The following is a 16,455-nucleotide window of genomic DNA, read 5'->3' on the forward strand; positions in this document are numbered from 1 at the left end:
AAATCCAGAATGTGCATGCCAGCTTGAACTTTGGAACTCTTACATTGTTGAGACTTCCATAACCTATGTTTGGAATGCAGCACATAAATGTTCAGTCTGTCCACGGGTGCTTATTTAACACAACTGTGTCACGGCATGATTTTGGGCAAGATTTGTGGCAGAGACCCTGCCTTAATGCAAAGTAGAAAATGGACGAAAATTCCAGGTAAGGTAGGTTATTCCAGCCGTCTGGAAGCAAAACACTTAGGTGAGTTTCCGCATCAGGGAGATTTATATAGATCTTGAACTCTATTGCCCTGTGTCTTCTTTCGAAAGACAGCTTTTTGGTCATCCTGAGGCTATATGACTATTTGTTGTTAACGCTCTTCCAAATGGAAAAAATGATCCAGAAAGGAAGTAAAGTTCTAGGCAGAGGAACTAACTGTGCTTCCTTCTACAGTCTCGAATACACAGTCTATGTACAATTTGTCAGAGTAAATGACCCACTCTGCACGGCCCACGATCACATCAGGCTGCTGGCACTAGAGCTCAGGCAAAGCCTACCCTGTACACGCCTGCCATCCAGGAGAGGTCCATTGTAACCCAGACCCACACCGAGGTTTTCCCCAGTCTGACGTCTTGGTTGCATCTGATCGGTGACGTTTTGTCTTCTCCACAGAATGTGAATGGCATAAAGTACCACGCTAAGAATGGTCACAGAACACAGATCCGCGTCCGCAAACCATTCAAATGTCGTTGTGGTAAGAGTTACAAGACAGCTCAGGGCCTGCGGCACCACACAATCAATTTCCACCCCCCGGTGTCGGCTGAGATTATCAGGAAGATGCAGCAATAACATGCTGGTCCCCAACTGTGCCAAGAAACCCTCACCAGCAGTTGCTGATTTTGAAAACAGCCACCTTTTTGCAGGGGAAGCATTCAGCAACCCTTTAAAGAATTAAATGCATGCTTTAAAACTTTTCTGTAATTTTGGAATGATGTATCTTTGTAGAGTTAATGATTTTGTACATTTGCACATGTCATCGTCATACCCATTTTCATTACTTTGATATAAGGTGCTAAACAGAAAAAGCTCTAGGTTCTTCAGCACATTTCCCCCAAAAGAAAATAAGATTGAGGGCATGTTGCATATTATTAGGTTGTATTGCAGTGGTATCAACTGGGGGGAGGAGGGGCTGGCACTGAGATTTTTTTTTTCCCCCAAGATTGTAATGTGATTGAAGTTTTTCAACACATCAACTCACTATGTTCAAAACCAAAATAATACCTTCATTATCAAACTGGTTACCATGCCTTACATAATGGAGTTAGTATTTGTGAGTAGAAAGACTTTAGGTAATGGAAATATAAATAAGAATGTTTAACATAATATGCTAAAAGTATTTTCATATTTAAATAACATACGTAAAAGGTGTGCTTTCTGTGTTTTATATTATCTTGCAAATCCTTCTGCCCCTTAAAAAGCTGAAAATCTTGCCATCTGACTTACCAATCATTTGTGTTCTAAATGGCATTTTTGTACAAAATAGTCTATCAGTTCACTCATTAATTTCACAACATTCATGGAGTGCCTGCTGGGTGCAAGGGATTCAGTTTATGCCTGTTGATATTTGTGGACCAAGATACCAGTTTAGTGAAATACTTTTCCCTGAAATCTGTTAGAAAACACTTTGAAATACTTAAGTGCAAATTTTGTGTGTGTGAAATTTAGTTCTATCTTCATCTTTCGGTGAAGTTTTAAAGCACTTTGTAGTTCTCTATTGCCAACAGATTTAATGTTTTATGTGTTGCCAATTCTTGCAACCACTGCCCTAACCTATGGGTTGCAAATAAGAAAATTACAAGCACGTTTCAAAGAGAACATTTTTGTTAAGATCCCCCCCACGCCACCCCCCAACTGCCTCTTCTTCACGCTCGTTGTGTTTTTAGACATTTTTTTTGAAGGCACTTTTCCCATCACATTGTAGAGGTCTGTATTCCCATTGGCAACGTCTGTTTAGCTTTATAAAACATTTTGCCGAAACATGAAATTGAGCCTTATTGACAATTAAGTGCTTCTTGTGGCAGGTGGTCAGAGTGTGACTAATATGACCCATTAGAGTGACCTACGTCTGGACCATTCCTGAAGTTTTTCTCACCAACAATACCATCATGCCTTGAGTGTTCTTTTCTCCCAAGTGCTATTCCTTAAACATGCAAGAGTTTACCAACTGCCTCATTATGCAATAAAAATTGCTCTGAGATGGCTAACTGCCCACAAAACTGGTGAAAAGCAAACTCGAACTGCTTACAAAATAACTTTCCATGTTCCCATTTGATGAAAGTCTTACAGCTGGGAAGCAGGTGTCCCTCCTCAATTCTTCACGCAGTCTGAAAGGATGACTGGCCAGATGGGTAAGCTTCTATATTCTTCAGTTGTCGATCCCTCATAATGAGGGATTTTAAAGTATTTCTAAAGACACTGCCCTCGAAAAATTTCCTCAGATCTCTGAAGGGTGGTCTTGGTCCTGAATATACAGTGTTCTAGGTTGAAAAAGGGTGATCCAGACAATGAGAAGCAACTAGTTGGTGCATAAGAAGGCCCTGCTTGGATACTTCATATCTACCTATAATTGACCAAAATTTTTTTAGGCCAGCAGTCATTATTTAGCTTTGCTCCTTCTAGTGCAAGAAATGTAGGCTGGATCAGTAGTTCAACAGCTAAACAGTCATAAAATAGTCATTGTGCATGTTAAATTTCTTTCAACTATAAAACAAATTCAATTTCTATTTACTTATTCCTTGTGACAGTATTACTAAACAGGTAAGGATGGGAATATTTTGTTATACCGTGTATAGTGAATGTATCGTACTGTGTCTGTGAAAACTGTGCTTTAAATTATATTTTCATATGTTTTGTTGGGGACAGAGCACATTAAGTTTGAAAGCAACAGAGGTTTGTTTTAGAACTGAAGGCAACTTAATCAAAATTGCTGTCAAGAAAAGCTGCTTATAAATGTAAATGAAATCATTTAAAATAAACTGCCTCTGACCCAAAACAAACAGGGCTCTGTGTTTTATCCGCACGTCCCCCTCCCAGGAAGGTGAGCCGCGTGGGGGGGGGTCCTCGGCTACTGCTGCCTTCTAGTCTGCCACAGCCCGTCTTGCCCTGCACTCACAATTCTTTTTCAAGGATTCCAACTTCGGCTTTCAGAAACCAACACAAGCAACACGATGTGAATGCAGTTCACACACAGCACACCGAAATGCCACCACGCGATTGTAAGGGTAACATCCCAGCTACCTTGCTTAAGCTTAAATATTTTGATAACTACAAAAGAAGCAAAATCACAGTAAATTCTTACCATTCATATTTTAAGAGAAACACTGTTGGGAAACTTAACAGCCCAGACCAAAAAAAAAAAAAAATGTTAATGATGTTTACACTTAATGAAAAGCTATCCTAAATAAACTTGACAATGAAATTACACATCTCCAAAAATGTGTCCTCTTTAATGTTAATGAGAATACTACATAGAGACACAATGAACACATTGATTTGCATTTATACATCACATTTTCAATCACTTACTGAGAATCTTCTTTCAAAATTCTCCTCCATCAGGAAAATGTGGAAAAGTTACGGATACACTTTCTGTGATTTTATGCCACAACCACCACTGTTTAGTAGATCCTTTCTATGAAACAGTTGTTATGAAACAACTGCACTGGTGTATTTGTTCCATTTTCCCCTTAGACAGAAATACAACTTCAAGATGGCTTAAAAATAATCACTCAAGTCATTCTAAAATGTTTTGGTCATAAAATTAGCAAAATATGCCTTCTATTCCTAAAGCAAACATTTCAAATATCAAAAAGTATTTGCTATACTGCAAGCATGTGAGCTGATTCTACATGCAGCTCCATTTTTAAAGGAAGTTAAAAAAAAATCCTTTCATGGGTTAAATTATGGAAGTTTCTGTATTCAAATAATTATTTTGCCACACTTATAAATTATTTTTATTACATAATATTTAGTAGTCATGCTCAATCAACAAGGTCAACAGAAACTTGTAAATATTATGCTAAGTCACACACTCCACATATATATTCAGTGTGGTAACATTAAAACAATCCATTTCCTTTATTCATATAGTTCTGCAAACTGGGAAATAAATAAAGATACAAACACAGAAAAAGTTTTCTTAAGCTGTAAGATTAACAGGGGTTACAATGATATTTATTGATACGCTGAAGATTGACCCTAGTAACACAAAACTCCAAAGCAGCGCTTGTTCAGAAAAGTGTGGTAGAAGGTACATGGAAGGGATACCTTGTGGTCTCCATAGTGGTCTATTGGAGGTGATTTTTTTAAATTGTTAAACTATATTGCTAACTCATAATAAAAAGTAACTAGTCAAAATTTAAAACATTCTGATCAAAATGGGTCTGCACGTGCCTTTCAAAGCCCTGCTGGTCATAGTCAGGAGGGAACTGCTCGCTGCACATTGGGCACACCTTCCAGTGACTTTCAACATGTTCTTCAAATTTGCTCTGATCATAGTTGGGAGGGAACATTAATTCACAGAGGGGACACTTCTTGTGAACATCAAAGCTTGAAGAAACAGAAAAATGAAAGAATTACTATTTCCAAAAAGTAAAATTTCTAAACAGCAATAATCTTCAGGATAGATGTTATATTTATCTACGTAAGCCGATATTTCACACTAAACTTACCTTGAAAGTCTTCACTTACTCCAGAAACCTCTGCTTCTAAACGCTTGCTATTGACAATTATGTAAACCACTGTTAAAACCTCTCGATGGAGTTTTACAATTAGACTGACAAAAACTTTTCCATTAAAAGCCCCAAAATGAAATCACATTATGTAAAATGAAGCTTAGTGACAAGAATTCCTCAATTTTTAACAGAAAATGCCTTTTGTAAAACTATAAAGATTAACAGAACTTATAATGTGCCTACAGTATTCATTCAGTTTGACCACTACGAGTATTCATGAGCACTGCTTCTTAAAGGATTGCATGCATCCGAATCACCAGGAAGGCATGTTAAAACACATACTCCTGGGACCCACACCAAGAGTTTTGGGTTAAGAAGGTCCAGGTACAGCCCCGATCATATACATTTCTAACAAGTTTCTAGGGACCATACTTTGAGAACCACTCATCTACATAATCCAAGCTCTACACAAGGAAAAGAAAAATTACCTGGAATCAAAGCAGAAGCCTGTTCCATGCCCACGTAAATGCTCACTTGGAGGATCGGGAGCAGTGGGCACATGTTCATCCTCCTAGGCAAAACATAATTTTGCAATTTTTGAGAAGAGAGAAACTGAATGTTCTTTAATTCAAGCACAGTACAAAGGAACTAAGATTATACTTTTTAAAATTTTACTTCCGTTACCAATTAGTTTTCACATAAAGGTTTAAAAAGTCAATTTTAAAAGCATTCACCATGGGGCGCCTGGGTAGCTCAGTCGGTTAAGCATCCAACTTCAGCTTAGGTTATGATCTCACAACTTAGGTCATGATCTCACAGTCTGTGGGTTCGAGCCCTGCGTCGGGCTCTGTGCTGACAGCTTGGAGCCCGTTCAGATTCTGTGTCTCTCTCTCTCTCTGCCCCTCGCCCGTGCCCGCCCCCCCCCCAAAAAAAATAAACATTAAAAGCATTCAGTATGGACTAAGTCTTCTTGAAATAGAAGCAGTATTTTGTGGAAGAATGTACCACACCTGTATATAAAGTACGGATCCATAAACTTGTTTAAACCTATTACGTGTAGGTAATCTTTTGACTTTTTATTGTTCCATACACTAGACTAGATCACCACTTTCATAAAAATTTTAAGATTGCATTGTTTCCTATTCTTCAATGAATTTGTAACCTACATCCCATCACATGATACACAGAAATTATCAAGGAAAACTAGTAAAATACGACTTTGCATGTGTATGTTCTTGGGGGCACACACACAGGCAAATCAAACTGGAAAACTATGATAAAGCAAAGAATGTACCAAACTACAGGCCTCATAACTCTGTTGTGAAAGAAGGAAATTCAGTATTAAGTGTCTGACAGATTGCCAAGGAAAATTGCTAAAAACCTATAAATCTGAGTTTGAATCAAAGCAAATGCTGGCTTGGATTTCCATGCCCACATCCCTGTGGTCACTTTTTAGAGATCTGTATGAGCTACATCAACAGCCAAATATAGACTCACGTCACATCAAAAGCCAACCACATCGCCATGAAGTGCCCATGTGCTTTCTTCCTCTGAGCAGCTGTTGACTGCTCTCATGTCATGAACAATACATAAACAGGTATACCAGGCACTGATGAAAGTCCTTATATTGCTGGGTAGTTATGCTTGTTCCAGAGTCACTACAAATGGGCTAAGCAATCAAGTCTGTCATGGGAAAAGGTACCAACAAAGTGTATAGTGTGAAATTCTAAGGAAACAAAAGACAAACTGAGTTCTTTTATCAGAAGTGGGAGGTAGGAGAGGTTACCTGGCTATCACTCTGATTATTGCTTCCTAAACAGTCCAAGAAAGGGTAAGGGAGATCTTTTTTTTTTTTTCATATTCGTCACATGAGAAAATATTTTTGTTTACATAGGATTCCCTGTTAAATACTACACTATGTACATATTTTTTCAGTGTAGTAACATTAAGATAATCCCTGTTTCCTTTATTCATAAAGTTTTCAAACTAGGAAATAGATACCAACACAGAAAAACAAGTTTTAATCTTCAGTAAGATTAAAAGAGGTTACATTTACTGATAAGCTGAAGATCGACCCTGACCCAAACTCAAAGTAGCTCTTGGTCAGAAAAGTGTGGTAGAGGGTGCATGGGAGTGATACTTTGTAGTCTCCATAGTGGCCTATTTGAGGTGATTTTTTCTTTAACTGCTAAACTGTATTACTAACTCACAATAAAAAGGAGTCAAAATTTTAAACATTCTGATCATAATGAGTCTGCACATGCTTTTCAATCCCCTGGTGGTCACAGTGAAGAGGAAACTGCTCACTGCACAAAAACAAAATAGATATAACCTAATGAGGGACTGAGAAATTGGGGAATATACTTCAAGAATATTAAGTCTTCAAGTAACTAAAATCTAGACAGCTTTTAAATCTGTAGGTACAGTAAAATGATACAGTAGTTGAATCTGCTAACCCTAGTATTTAGGACAATAAATTTTAATTCTGTGCCACATTAGCTGCCAGATTTAGGGCTTCCGGCAGCAATATTTGAACAATGAATCTGCTTAAAGAAGTACATATAAAATGATAATGAACACAATTTTCCCAATTATCTTGGAAAAAAGCATAAAACCTCATATTTTCAAATACTATCTAAGAAAATAATGGAAAAGAAAAAAGGAAAGGTCTTGAAGCTCCACTATCAAAATTCTTGATGACAGATACTTATAATAAAACTCAACTTTCTAAGGATCAAAAATATAATGGAACCAAAAATCTCATAACCTTTTTTCCCTGTTTTGGAATAACTTAGAGCCTATACCAATTTACTGCTCCCATGAACCAGCTAACAACAGAGTCTGTTGCTCAAGTGCTAGACTTAGACCGACCTAATCTGACACGTTAAACATCAGGTAGAAGGGTGCGAAGCAACGCATACTTTTTCTTACCTTTATACTTTCTAAAGCCATATGTAATTTGGCAATGATAACCCTATTATTCTGTATCTTCTAACCACCTATTACCTAATAAAAGGGGAAAGGGATTCAAGAGTAGAATTCTAGATGTTATAATGAGACATAAGAGCTCATGAACTAAGAAAAATCACCTACTCAGTAATTCAAAACCAGAAAATAGGTTAAGTTCTCTGAGTAGCCAATTCATACCAAGTCTTATGATCCTGACATGGAAAATGACATTTTCACTCACAAATGCATTTATTCTATTTTACTCATCAAGCCTGGTTAATTAGTTTCCAAAACCATACTAGATTAAATATAACAAATTAGTTTGGGAAGTAAGGCTATTCAGGCAGGCCCACTGTCAACAACAAAAAAATGGCTACCAGTAAAAAGAAAAGCAGACAACTCAAAACATCCAATAATATTTCAGTAGTGGATCACACAGCTTTAGTAACAGAACATGAAAACACTGTTTAATGTTGATGTTTCAATTAATAAACTTGAATCGTCAAGGTTAGATTAGGTATTCTTTAGGAAGGCAGAGAATCACGTATTTGAGAAAGATTCCTTCCCCAAGCTGCTAAAATAATCAACAGTTTAGTACTGAAAGTTGTCAATGCAAAAACAATTTGTGAATAGGCATTAAAATACCAGCACCTAGTCTGTTAGCTAAACTGCCAAAATAATCTTGTAAGCAAATTTTATTGGGAATACCAAACTGAGAGATATTTATGAAAAACTGCAAATAATTAAAAAGTAACATTTTTCACAGCATTTTAATCTCCAGAAACATCTAAACCACTTTACATTGTTCACCTGCCTTTAGACTCACCATGACAATACTATTTCTGTAACAAAACAAAGCAAACAAGCTACAGTAAACTGAAGCTCCATATGAAACTCAAAATCTTTTCATGAGATTCCCAACTCAAAATCTAGCCTATAAAAAAATTCTTAGTGGGGACACCTGGGTAGCTCAGTTGGCTAAGCATGCAACTCTTGATTTTAGCTCAGGTCATGATCTCACAATTATGAGATCGAGCCCCACTGCAGGCTCTGCAGAGCAAGGAGTCTGCTTGGGATTCTCTCTCTGCCCCTTCCCCATGCTCTCTCTCTAAATAAACATACATTAAAAACAACAATAAATAATAAAATAAATTCTTGGGGCACCTAGCTGGCTCGATTGGCATACAATTCTTGATTGTGGGGTCGTGAGTTCGAGCCCCGTGTTGGATGTACAGATTACTAAAACATAAAAAGTAACTCAAAACATAGAATAAAATAAAAACAGTATAATTCTTTGTTTTCTTATTAAAGTACATAACCAGCTTGAATATCTGAAATAGTATTAAGAGGGGTTAATCTCTTGGACAATAAAAGAGGACAATCATAATAAAATAAGATTAATCATACTAAATTCAAAATGCAATCATACTAAATTCAAAATTCAAATGCAAAATGATTACAAAAATAAAATTACCCTTTGATACAGCAATTCCATTTCTGGGTATACATGTACAAGAACTGGAAGGAGGAACTCAGATTTGTACACCTACGGTCATGGCAACATTATTTACATTAGCCAAAAAGTGACAACAACCCAAATGTCTTATCAATGGATAAATGGATAAACAAAATGGAGTATTATTTAGCCTCAAAAAGGAAATTCTGACACATCACAAAATGGATACATCTTGAAGATATTATGCTAAGTGAAAAAGCCAGTAATAAACCAAATTCTACATGATTCTACTTATATGAGGGATCAATAGTCAAATTCATAGAGACAACAATCCAACGAGAAGACATAAAAATGCACCCAATATAGGAGCACCCAAATACATAAAACCGTTCATAACAAACATAAAGGAACTAACTAATCAGTAATGGAATAATAGAAGACCTTAACACCTCACTTACCTCAATGGACAGATTATCCAAACAGAAAATTAACAGTGGCTTTGAATGCCACACAGGACCAGATAGATTTAACATATATAAACATAAATATTTAAATATTCAGAACATTCCATCCTGAAACAGCAGAACATACATTCTTTTCAAGTGCACACGGAATATTCTCCAGAGCAGACCACATATTAGGCCACAAAACATTGGTCTTAACAAATTAAAAAAGAACGAAATCACACCAGGCATCCTTTCTGACTACAATACACAAGAAAAGATCAAGAAAGAGAATACATAGAGGTTAAATAACCTGCTCCTAACAATGAAGGGGGCCAACCAAGAAATGAAAATGACCACAGAGCAGTTCAAAATCTTTGGGATGCAGCAAAAGTGGTCCTAACAAGGAAGTTTATAATGGGTCTGCCTCAAGAAGCAAGAAAAATCTCAACCCAACCTTACACCTAAATAAGCTAGAAAAACAAAAACCTGAAACCAGCAGAAGGAAGAAAATAATAAAGATTAGAGAGAAATAAATGATACAGAAACGAAAAAAAAAAAAAAGGAATAGATCAATGAAACCAGGAGCTGGTTCTCAAAACAACATAAAATAGGGGCGCCTGGGTGGCTCAGTCGGTTGAGCGTCCGACTTTGGCTCAGGTCATGATCTCACAGCTCATGAGTTCGAGCCCTGTGCTGACAGCTCAGAGCCTGGAGCCTGCTTCTGCTTCTGTGTTTCCCTCTCTCTCTGCCCCTAACCCACTCACACTCTGTCTCTGTCTCAAAAATAAATAAAAACATTAAAAAAAAATTTTTAAAAACCACAAAAAAAAAAACAACCTCAAAATCACAAATGAAAGAGGAGAAACCAACGTCACAGAAATACAAGCAATTCTAAGAGAATATTATGAAAAACTCCATGCCAACAAATTGGACAACCTAGAAGAAAGGGATAAATTCCTAGAAACACATAACCTACCCAAACTAAAATGAGAAAAAATAGAAACTTTGAACAGACTGATAACAGCTATAAAACTAAATCGGTAATCAAAACTACCAATAGGGGTGCCGGGGTGGCTCAGTCGGTTAAGCGTCCAACTTCGGCTCAGGTCATGGTCTCACGGTTTGGGAGTTCAAGCCCTGCATTGGGCTTTGTGCTGACTGACAGCTCAGAGCCTGGATCCTGCTTTGGATTCTATGTCTCCCTCTCTCTCTCTCTCTGCCCTCCCCTGCTTATGTTCTGTTGCTCTCTCTCTACAAAAATAAACAAACATAAAAAAATTTCTAGTAGACTCAAAAAACATTCTCTCTCCCTTTGCCTCTCTCCCCTGCTCGCACTCTGAAAAAAACAAAAACAAAAAAAACTAAAAGGCAACCTACTGAGAGATTTGCAAATGACATGTCTGAGAGAAGGGTAGTATCCAAAATATATAAAGAGCTGATACAGCCCAAAAAACAAATAATCCAAGTAAAAAACAAGCAGAAGAGGGGCACCTGGGTGGCTCAGTTGGCTGGGCATCCGACTTTGGCTTGGGTCATGATCTCACAGTTTGTGAATTCGGGCCCTATGTCAGGCTCTGTGCTGACAGCTCGGAACCTGGAGCCTGCTTCCGATTCTATGTCTCCATCTCTCTCTGCCGTCCCCTGCTCCTGCCCTGCCTCTGACTCTCTCTCTCCCAATACGGACAAACATTTCTCCAAAGAACACATTCAGGTGGCCAACAGACACATGAAAAGATGCTCAGCATCACTCATCATCAGGGAAATGCAAATCAGAAACATAATTAGCTATCACTTCCACACCTGTCAGAATGGCTAAAATCAAAAACACAAGAAACAACTAGTGTTGGTGAGGATGTGGAGAAAAAGGAATCCTCATGCACTGTTGGTAGGCATACAAACTGATGCAGCTAACTGTGGAAAACAATATGGGGGTTGCTCAAAAAATTAAAAATAGAAACACCCTATGATCCAGTAATCACACATTAGGTATTTACCCAAAAAAAGACAAATACCAACCCAGAACTCAAATGCACCATGACAGACAGGAAAGAGGCCCTGATTCTTTCAAAATGTAGTTTTAATAATTTCAGTCACAGACCCTTGTTGAGAATCACTCATCAGGAAAAAAAATGTTCACCAACAAAATTGTCTTCAGTTCAAGGATTCACAGTGAAGGAATCTAATGAAAAGCTGCAAGCAAACCACACATCAATAGAATGTGTGGGCTTTAGTCTTTCAGAGATAGAGGGAAGGAAAAGGAATAAAGGCAGTCCAAGGAGTTTAGTGAACAAAGGCATGAAAACAACTGAGAAGTAGGATGTGTGTTAAAGGAAGAAAATGTATTCCTGTCTTGAATGATGGGCTTAGGATGTTGAGACCAATGCAACTCAAACTCTACTGAGCATATGATCATGAAAGGATTTTTGTTAAATCCAGTCTGAGTCTCACTAGGTACAGAGTGAAGCTGGAGATTCTGCATCTCTACCAAACTCCCAGGAGATATCAATACTATTGGTCCACATACTGTACTTCTTAGTAGCAAGGGCTTACATGGTTCCTCTATTGCTAAGGCACCACATCAAATTCACAGAGTACTATGGGAGATTTTTAATTTTCTAAGTTAATTGTCAGATACTACATGAACAACTAGTTCAAGATAGCCCACAATTTCAACATTAGATAGTGCTACATTCCTTTCAGTGACACCTTATCTTTGAGAAGAAGGTGGGTTTTTGGCAGTTGATGAAACAAAGCATGTGCTTTGTGAAAATCCATGTGAATGAGGAAATGAAGGTGGCTTGTCCAATCTGACTCTGAGGTTTAAGCAGTTCTACAGTGGTCAACAACCACATATATCCCATTAATAACTGTGCTTATTTATTTTTTTAAAGACAGGCTTTATTATTTTTTTTAATGTTTACTTATTTTTGAGAGAGAGAGAGAGAGAGAGAGAGAGAGAGAGAGAGAGAGAGAGATGGAGAGAGATGGAGAGAGAGAGAACGAGCAGGAGAGTGGAAGAGAGAGAGGGGCAAATACAGAATCGGAAGCAGGATCCAGGCTCTGAGCTGTCAGCACAGAGCCTGATGCAGGGCTCAAACCCACGAACCGTGAGATCATGACCTGAGCCGAAGTCGGTCTCTCAACCAACTGCACCACCCAGGTGCCCCTAACTGTGCTTATTTAAAAGTGAAATAAAAATATGCATTTTTCGGGGAGACTGGGTGGTTCAGTCAGTTAAGCATCTGACTCCTGATTTTAGTTCAGGTCATGATCTCACACTTGTGAGACAGAGCCCTGCATCAGGCTCCATGCTCATAGAAGGACTCTCTCTCCCCCACCCTCTCAAAAGAAATAAATAAGCTTAAAAAATATATATGAGTTTTTCTTTCAATTCAGAATACGTTATTTTTTTCAAATAGTTACTACATTCATTAGGAAATTGTTCAGTATTTCTTTTCGCCTATATGGTGTCATGCCATGAACCTCTGGTTTAGTCTATTTGATAGGTGATTAGGACCACAGCTCTTATAGCCAAACTGATGAGGTTCAAATCCTCATCTGACTGTACCCTTAACCAGCTGTGTGATGAAGCAAGCCTGTTATTCTTTCGGTTTCCTCCATTATAAAAGAAAAGATCATAATAGTTCCTACCTCACAGGACTGCTATGAAGAATAAATGAGTTGATATATTTAAACAGCCAAGCACCATTATAATTATGATGCTATAGTTATTGCTACTACAATTATTAGGGAAAAGGGAGTCACAAAAGGCTTTTGATCTTATAGCTGACCAGTTTCTGGTACAGAAGGGAGGAGGAGATATGGCAAGTTTATGACTGAGGTAGGCTGGAGAACAGGCAAACTCAACCCTGACTCCAGGGTCCTGTGGTTGTTAATTACTCCCCGGGCAGGGAACCACAGAAAAGGAATAGGTCAACTCAAATCTGCTTTCTATATTCTAAAAATTATTCATTAAAATACTTTACTTGCAAGTGATTGTTGTAATGACAAGATTTTCTGAAAAGCCTAAATGTACATAAAAATTAGTTTCTGTCTAAAGTGAAAAATCTTCTGATTGCAAAATACAGTTACCCAAGGTGTTGCCTATTAAGAGTCCTTCCATCTCATTACCAAATCTAAGCATGTCAGCAAATGAGCACAAGACTCTAACACTGCTTCTCATGGGTTTGCAGGAGGGCAAAGCACACAGATCAGAAAGAACATTCTCCTAATTAAACTGAAGCAGATGACTATGGAAGAGAAGGGCTTGTCACATGTAACATCTGTGCCAAGAATGATCAGATTAAATATGCAAAATGTGAAGTAAAGGTGTGAAAAAGCAGTAAGATTATACTCTAGACCTTAAATAGGCTACAAAAGTTCTGACAGTTTTCCTAATTATTCCCAGTAATGGACATAGAAGGCCAAAAGGCAGGCGGGAGAAATACATTTTTCTCCATTATGGGTGTTGAGCACTAGGGCTAAAATCATGCCTGTCTGAACACTGATCAGTTTCTGCAAAGGTTAATAGCAATTAAATGCAGCAAACTAGATTAAATGAGAAACAGGTCATGATACTGCTGTACTTGCAAAGAGCACAATAAAGCATTTCTTTTAAATTCATCTTAATGCACAGGAAATCCAAAAAGAGCTGCTATGAGGAAAAGAATTTATTATTAAATAGTGAAGAAATCTCTTCAATGAAGTAAAAGTAAAAATGACATGCTACACAAACTAATTCAATAATCAGTATTGGGTTGCTAAAAAATTAAATACTGATGATGTCTAAAAGAATTATTTCTCAGAAGGAGAAAATTGTGATATAATTATATATATATGTGTATATATATATATATACATATATATGTGTGTGTATATATATATGTTTTTTTAAATGTATACTTAAAATATTTTAAATATTTTAATATATATAAAATACTTTAAATATTTTATATATATAAAGATTGCTCTTTTTCTAGCTATATATAGTCCATCTTAAAATTTAAAATGGGGCATAAATGTTAAAATTAAAGGACACATACTGAAGCATAATATTGTCATTAACACTGCTTCTTCCAACCTAGTACATCTACATTCAAAAGAATAAATTACTTAGTAAGTGATAGTTAAGATTAACCTATCTGTGATTATAGCTAATAATAATGTATCATACATCTGAAAGCCGCCAAGAGCACATCTTAAAGGCTTTCATCACAAAAGGGAAAACAATTTGTAACTATGTGTGATAATGAAAGTTAACTAGACTTGTAGTGATCATTTAGCAATATATACAAATATGGAATCATGTTGTATACTTGAACTAATGTTATATGTTAATTATATCTCAAAAACATTTTTTAAAGATTAAACTGATAGCTATGATATTCTGAGGCCATTCTCTGAACTTAATCTTTTACTTTAGTATAAATCCTAAAGTGTAAGTCTGACGCATATTGATGGTTGATTTTTCAAATTTAAATAAGAGCAGATTTTTCCAAAAATTAAGTAAGCAATCACATGTATACACAAGCACACACACTCCCTTCTTCCACAAACCTCTCTACAGGAAACAAAAAATAAAAGGGACAGGCTCAGAAAATGGAAATTCAATTTACTTTACTATCCTCAGGGTCTTCTAAACCATCCGGCCGACTAAGGTTTCGAGCAGGCTGGCTGCAGACAACATTATCTTCCACTCCCCAAGAAGGTACTCTTACAGGTGGCCTCTGGATTTCATCGGGGTAAAAAGCACCATCTGCTCCATCTGAAATAAAATTTTGGAAGAGTAGAATGAAGCTTGGTACTAAAATGAGAATCTTTGTGTATAGCTATGATGAACAGGATATAAGAACCATTTTAGGGCATCACAAAAATGTCTTTTAACCCAAGTGATTTTTTAAAATAAGAACTACATGTAATAAGCAAAAAGACTACTCATTCATGCTGCAGCACTCCTAGATGAACCCTAGTTAAACATTAAAACTACTGGTTATAAGATAATGTTTCTGGGGCGCCTGGGTGGCTCAGATCATGATCTTGCGGTTCCTGAGTTCGAGCCCCACGTTGGACTCTGTGCTGACAGCTCAGAGCCTAGAGCCTGCTTCATACTCTGTGTCTCCTTCTCTGTCCCTCTCAAAAATAAATAAACTTTAAAAGAATCTCGGTCTAGAGATAGCTTTAAAATGAATAAATAAACAGATAGATAAATAAATAAGATTTCTATTACAGCTAACTGTACTAATAGTTCTCTAATCTCAGGAAGATACAAACCAAAAAACTTCATATTCAGTTAACCCAAAGCCAAAAATATTTCAATAACCTCTGGTTTCCTGTGTTGCATAAGGATTACCATATTGCAGAACTGGCTGTACATTTGGCACTGCAGCAACATGACCATTTTGCTCTGAGCATGTACTGAGACGCTGTGAGATCTTCCGAGGACTCTGAGAATTCGGACCTTCTGTTTTCCTTTCTGCTTGATTTTCTAGACTCATTTTAAGTTCCTAAAATTAACAAAACCAAAGGTGAATAAGCAATGAAATATTTTAGGGGCAGCATTAAACATTTGGTCAAAATAAAATAAAATAATTTCCCCATCATGTTCAAAGAATACAGGTGGCTCTCAACTACGCATAATTGTCCCTTCCAACATCAGAAGGCAGAATAAAAAAGCCCAATGCATTTTCAAATTTGTTCCACGATGATACTCTTTTTATTGAGCTAAGAGGAAACTGGGCAGCTCTTACAAGTTAGCTGTCAATAAAAGTCAGAAAACAAAAAACAAACCAGGCTGCTTCTCTAGTAAACTCTATCAAACATTTAAGAAACTTATTTTTAAAAAATACCAAACCCATATAAATTCTTTCAAAAAACACTTCTGAACTT

At 37.0% G+C, this 16,455-nt stretch overlaps 2 protein-coding genes across 5 annotated transcripts in view; one reads left to right on the plus strand and one right to left on the minus strand.

Annotated features, from left to right (window-relative positions):
• JAZF1 (JAZF zinc finger 1) overlaps positions 1 to 3,042 on the plus strand; it is a 347,561-nt gene extending 344,519 nt beyond the window's left edge. For all 3 annotated transcript variants that reach the window (XM_058724745.1, XM_058724746.1, XM_058724747.1), the window contains exon 5: positions 659 to 3,042. In XM_058724745.1, the coding sequence (XP_058580728.1) occupies positions 659 to 835 (177 nt within the window). In that variant the 3' untranslated portion in view covers positions 836 to 3,042. The remainder of the gene's footprint in view (positions 1 to 658) is intronic.
• A 431-nt stretch (positions 3,043 to 3,473) lies between these two features.
• The window catches only part of TAX1BP1 (Tax1 binding protein 1), a 90,051-nt gene continuing 77,069 nt past the window's right edge, over positions 3,474 to 16,455 (minus strand). The window contains exons 15-18 of one of the 2 annotated variants that reach the window (XM_058724744.1): positions 15,920 to 16,073; positions 15,186 to 15,334; positions 5,208 to 5,290; positions 3,474 to 4,594 (exon numbers count right to left, since the gene is read on the minus strand). In XM_058724744.1, the coding sequence (XP_058580727.1) occupies positions 4,393 to 4,594; positions 5,208 to 5,290; positions 15,186 to 15,334; positions 15,920 to 16,073 (588 nt within the window). In that variant the 3' untranslated portion in view covers positions 3,474 to 4,392. Of the gene's footprint in view, positions 4,595 to 5,207; positions 5,291 to 15,185; positions 15,335 to 15,889; positions 16,074 to 16,455 lie in introns of both variants that reach the window. The other variant, XM_058724743.1, reaches the window with a different exon arrangement.

This window comes from Neofelis nebulosa, chromosome 4 (genome assembly GCF_028018385.1).
Source record: "Neofelis nebulosa isolate mNeoNeb1 chromosome 4, mNeoNeb1.pri, whole genome shotgun sequence".
Lineage (NCBI taxonomy): Eukaryota > Metazoa > Chordata > Mammalia > Carnivora > Felidae > Neofelis > Neofelis nebulosa.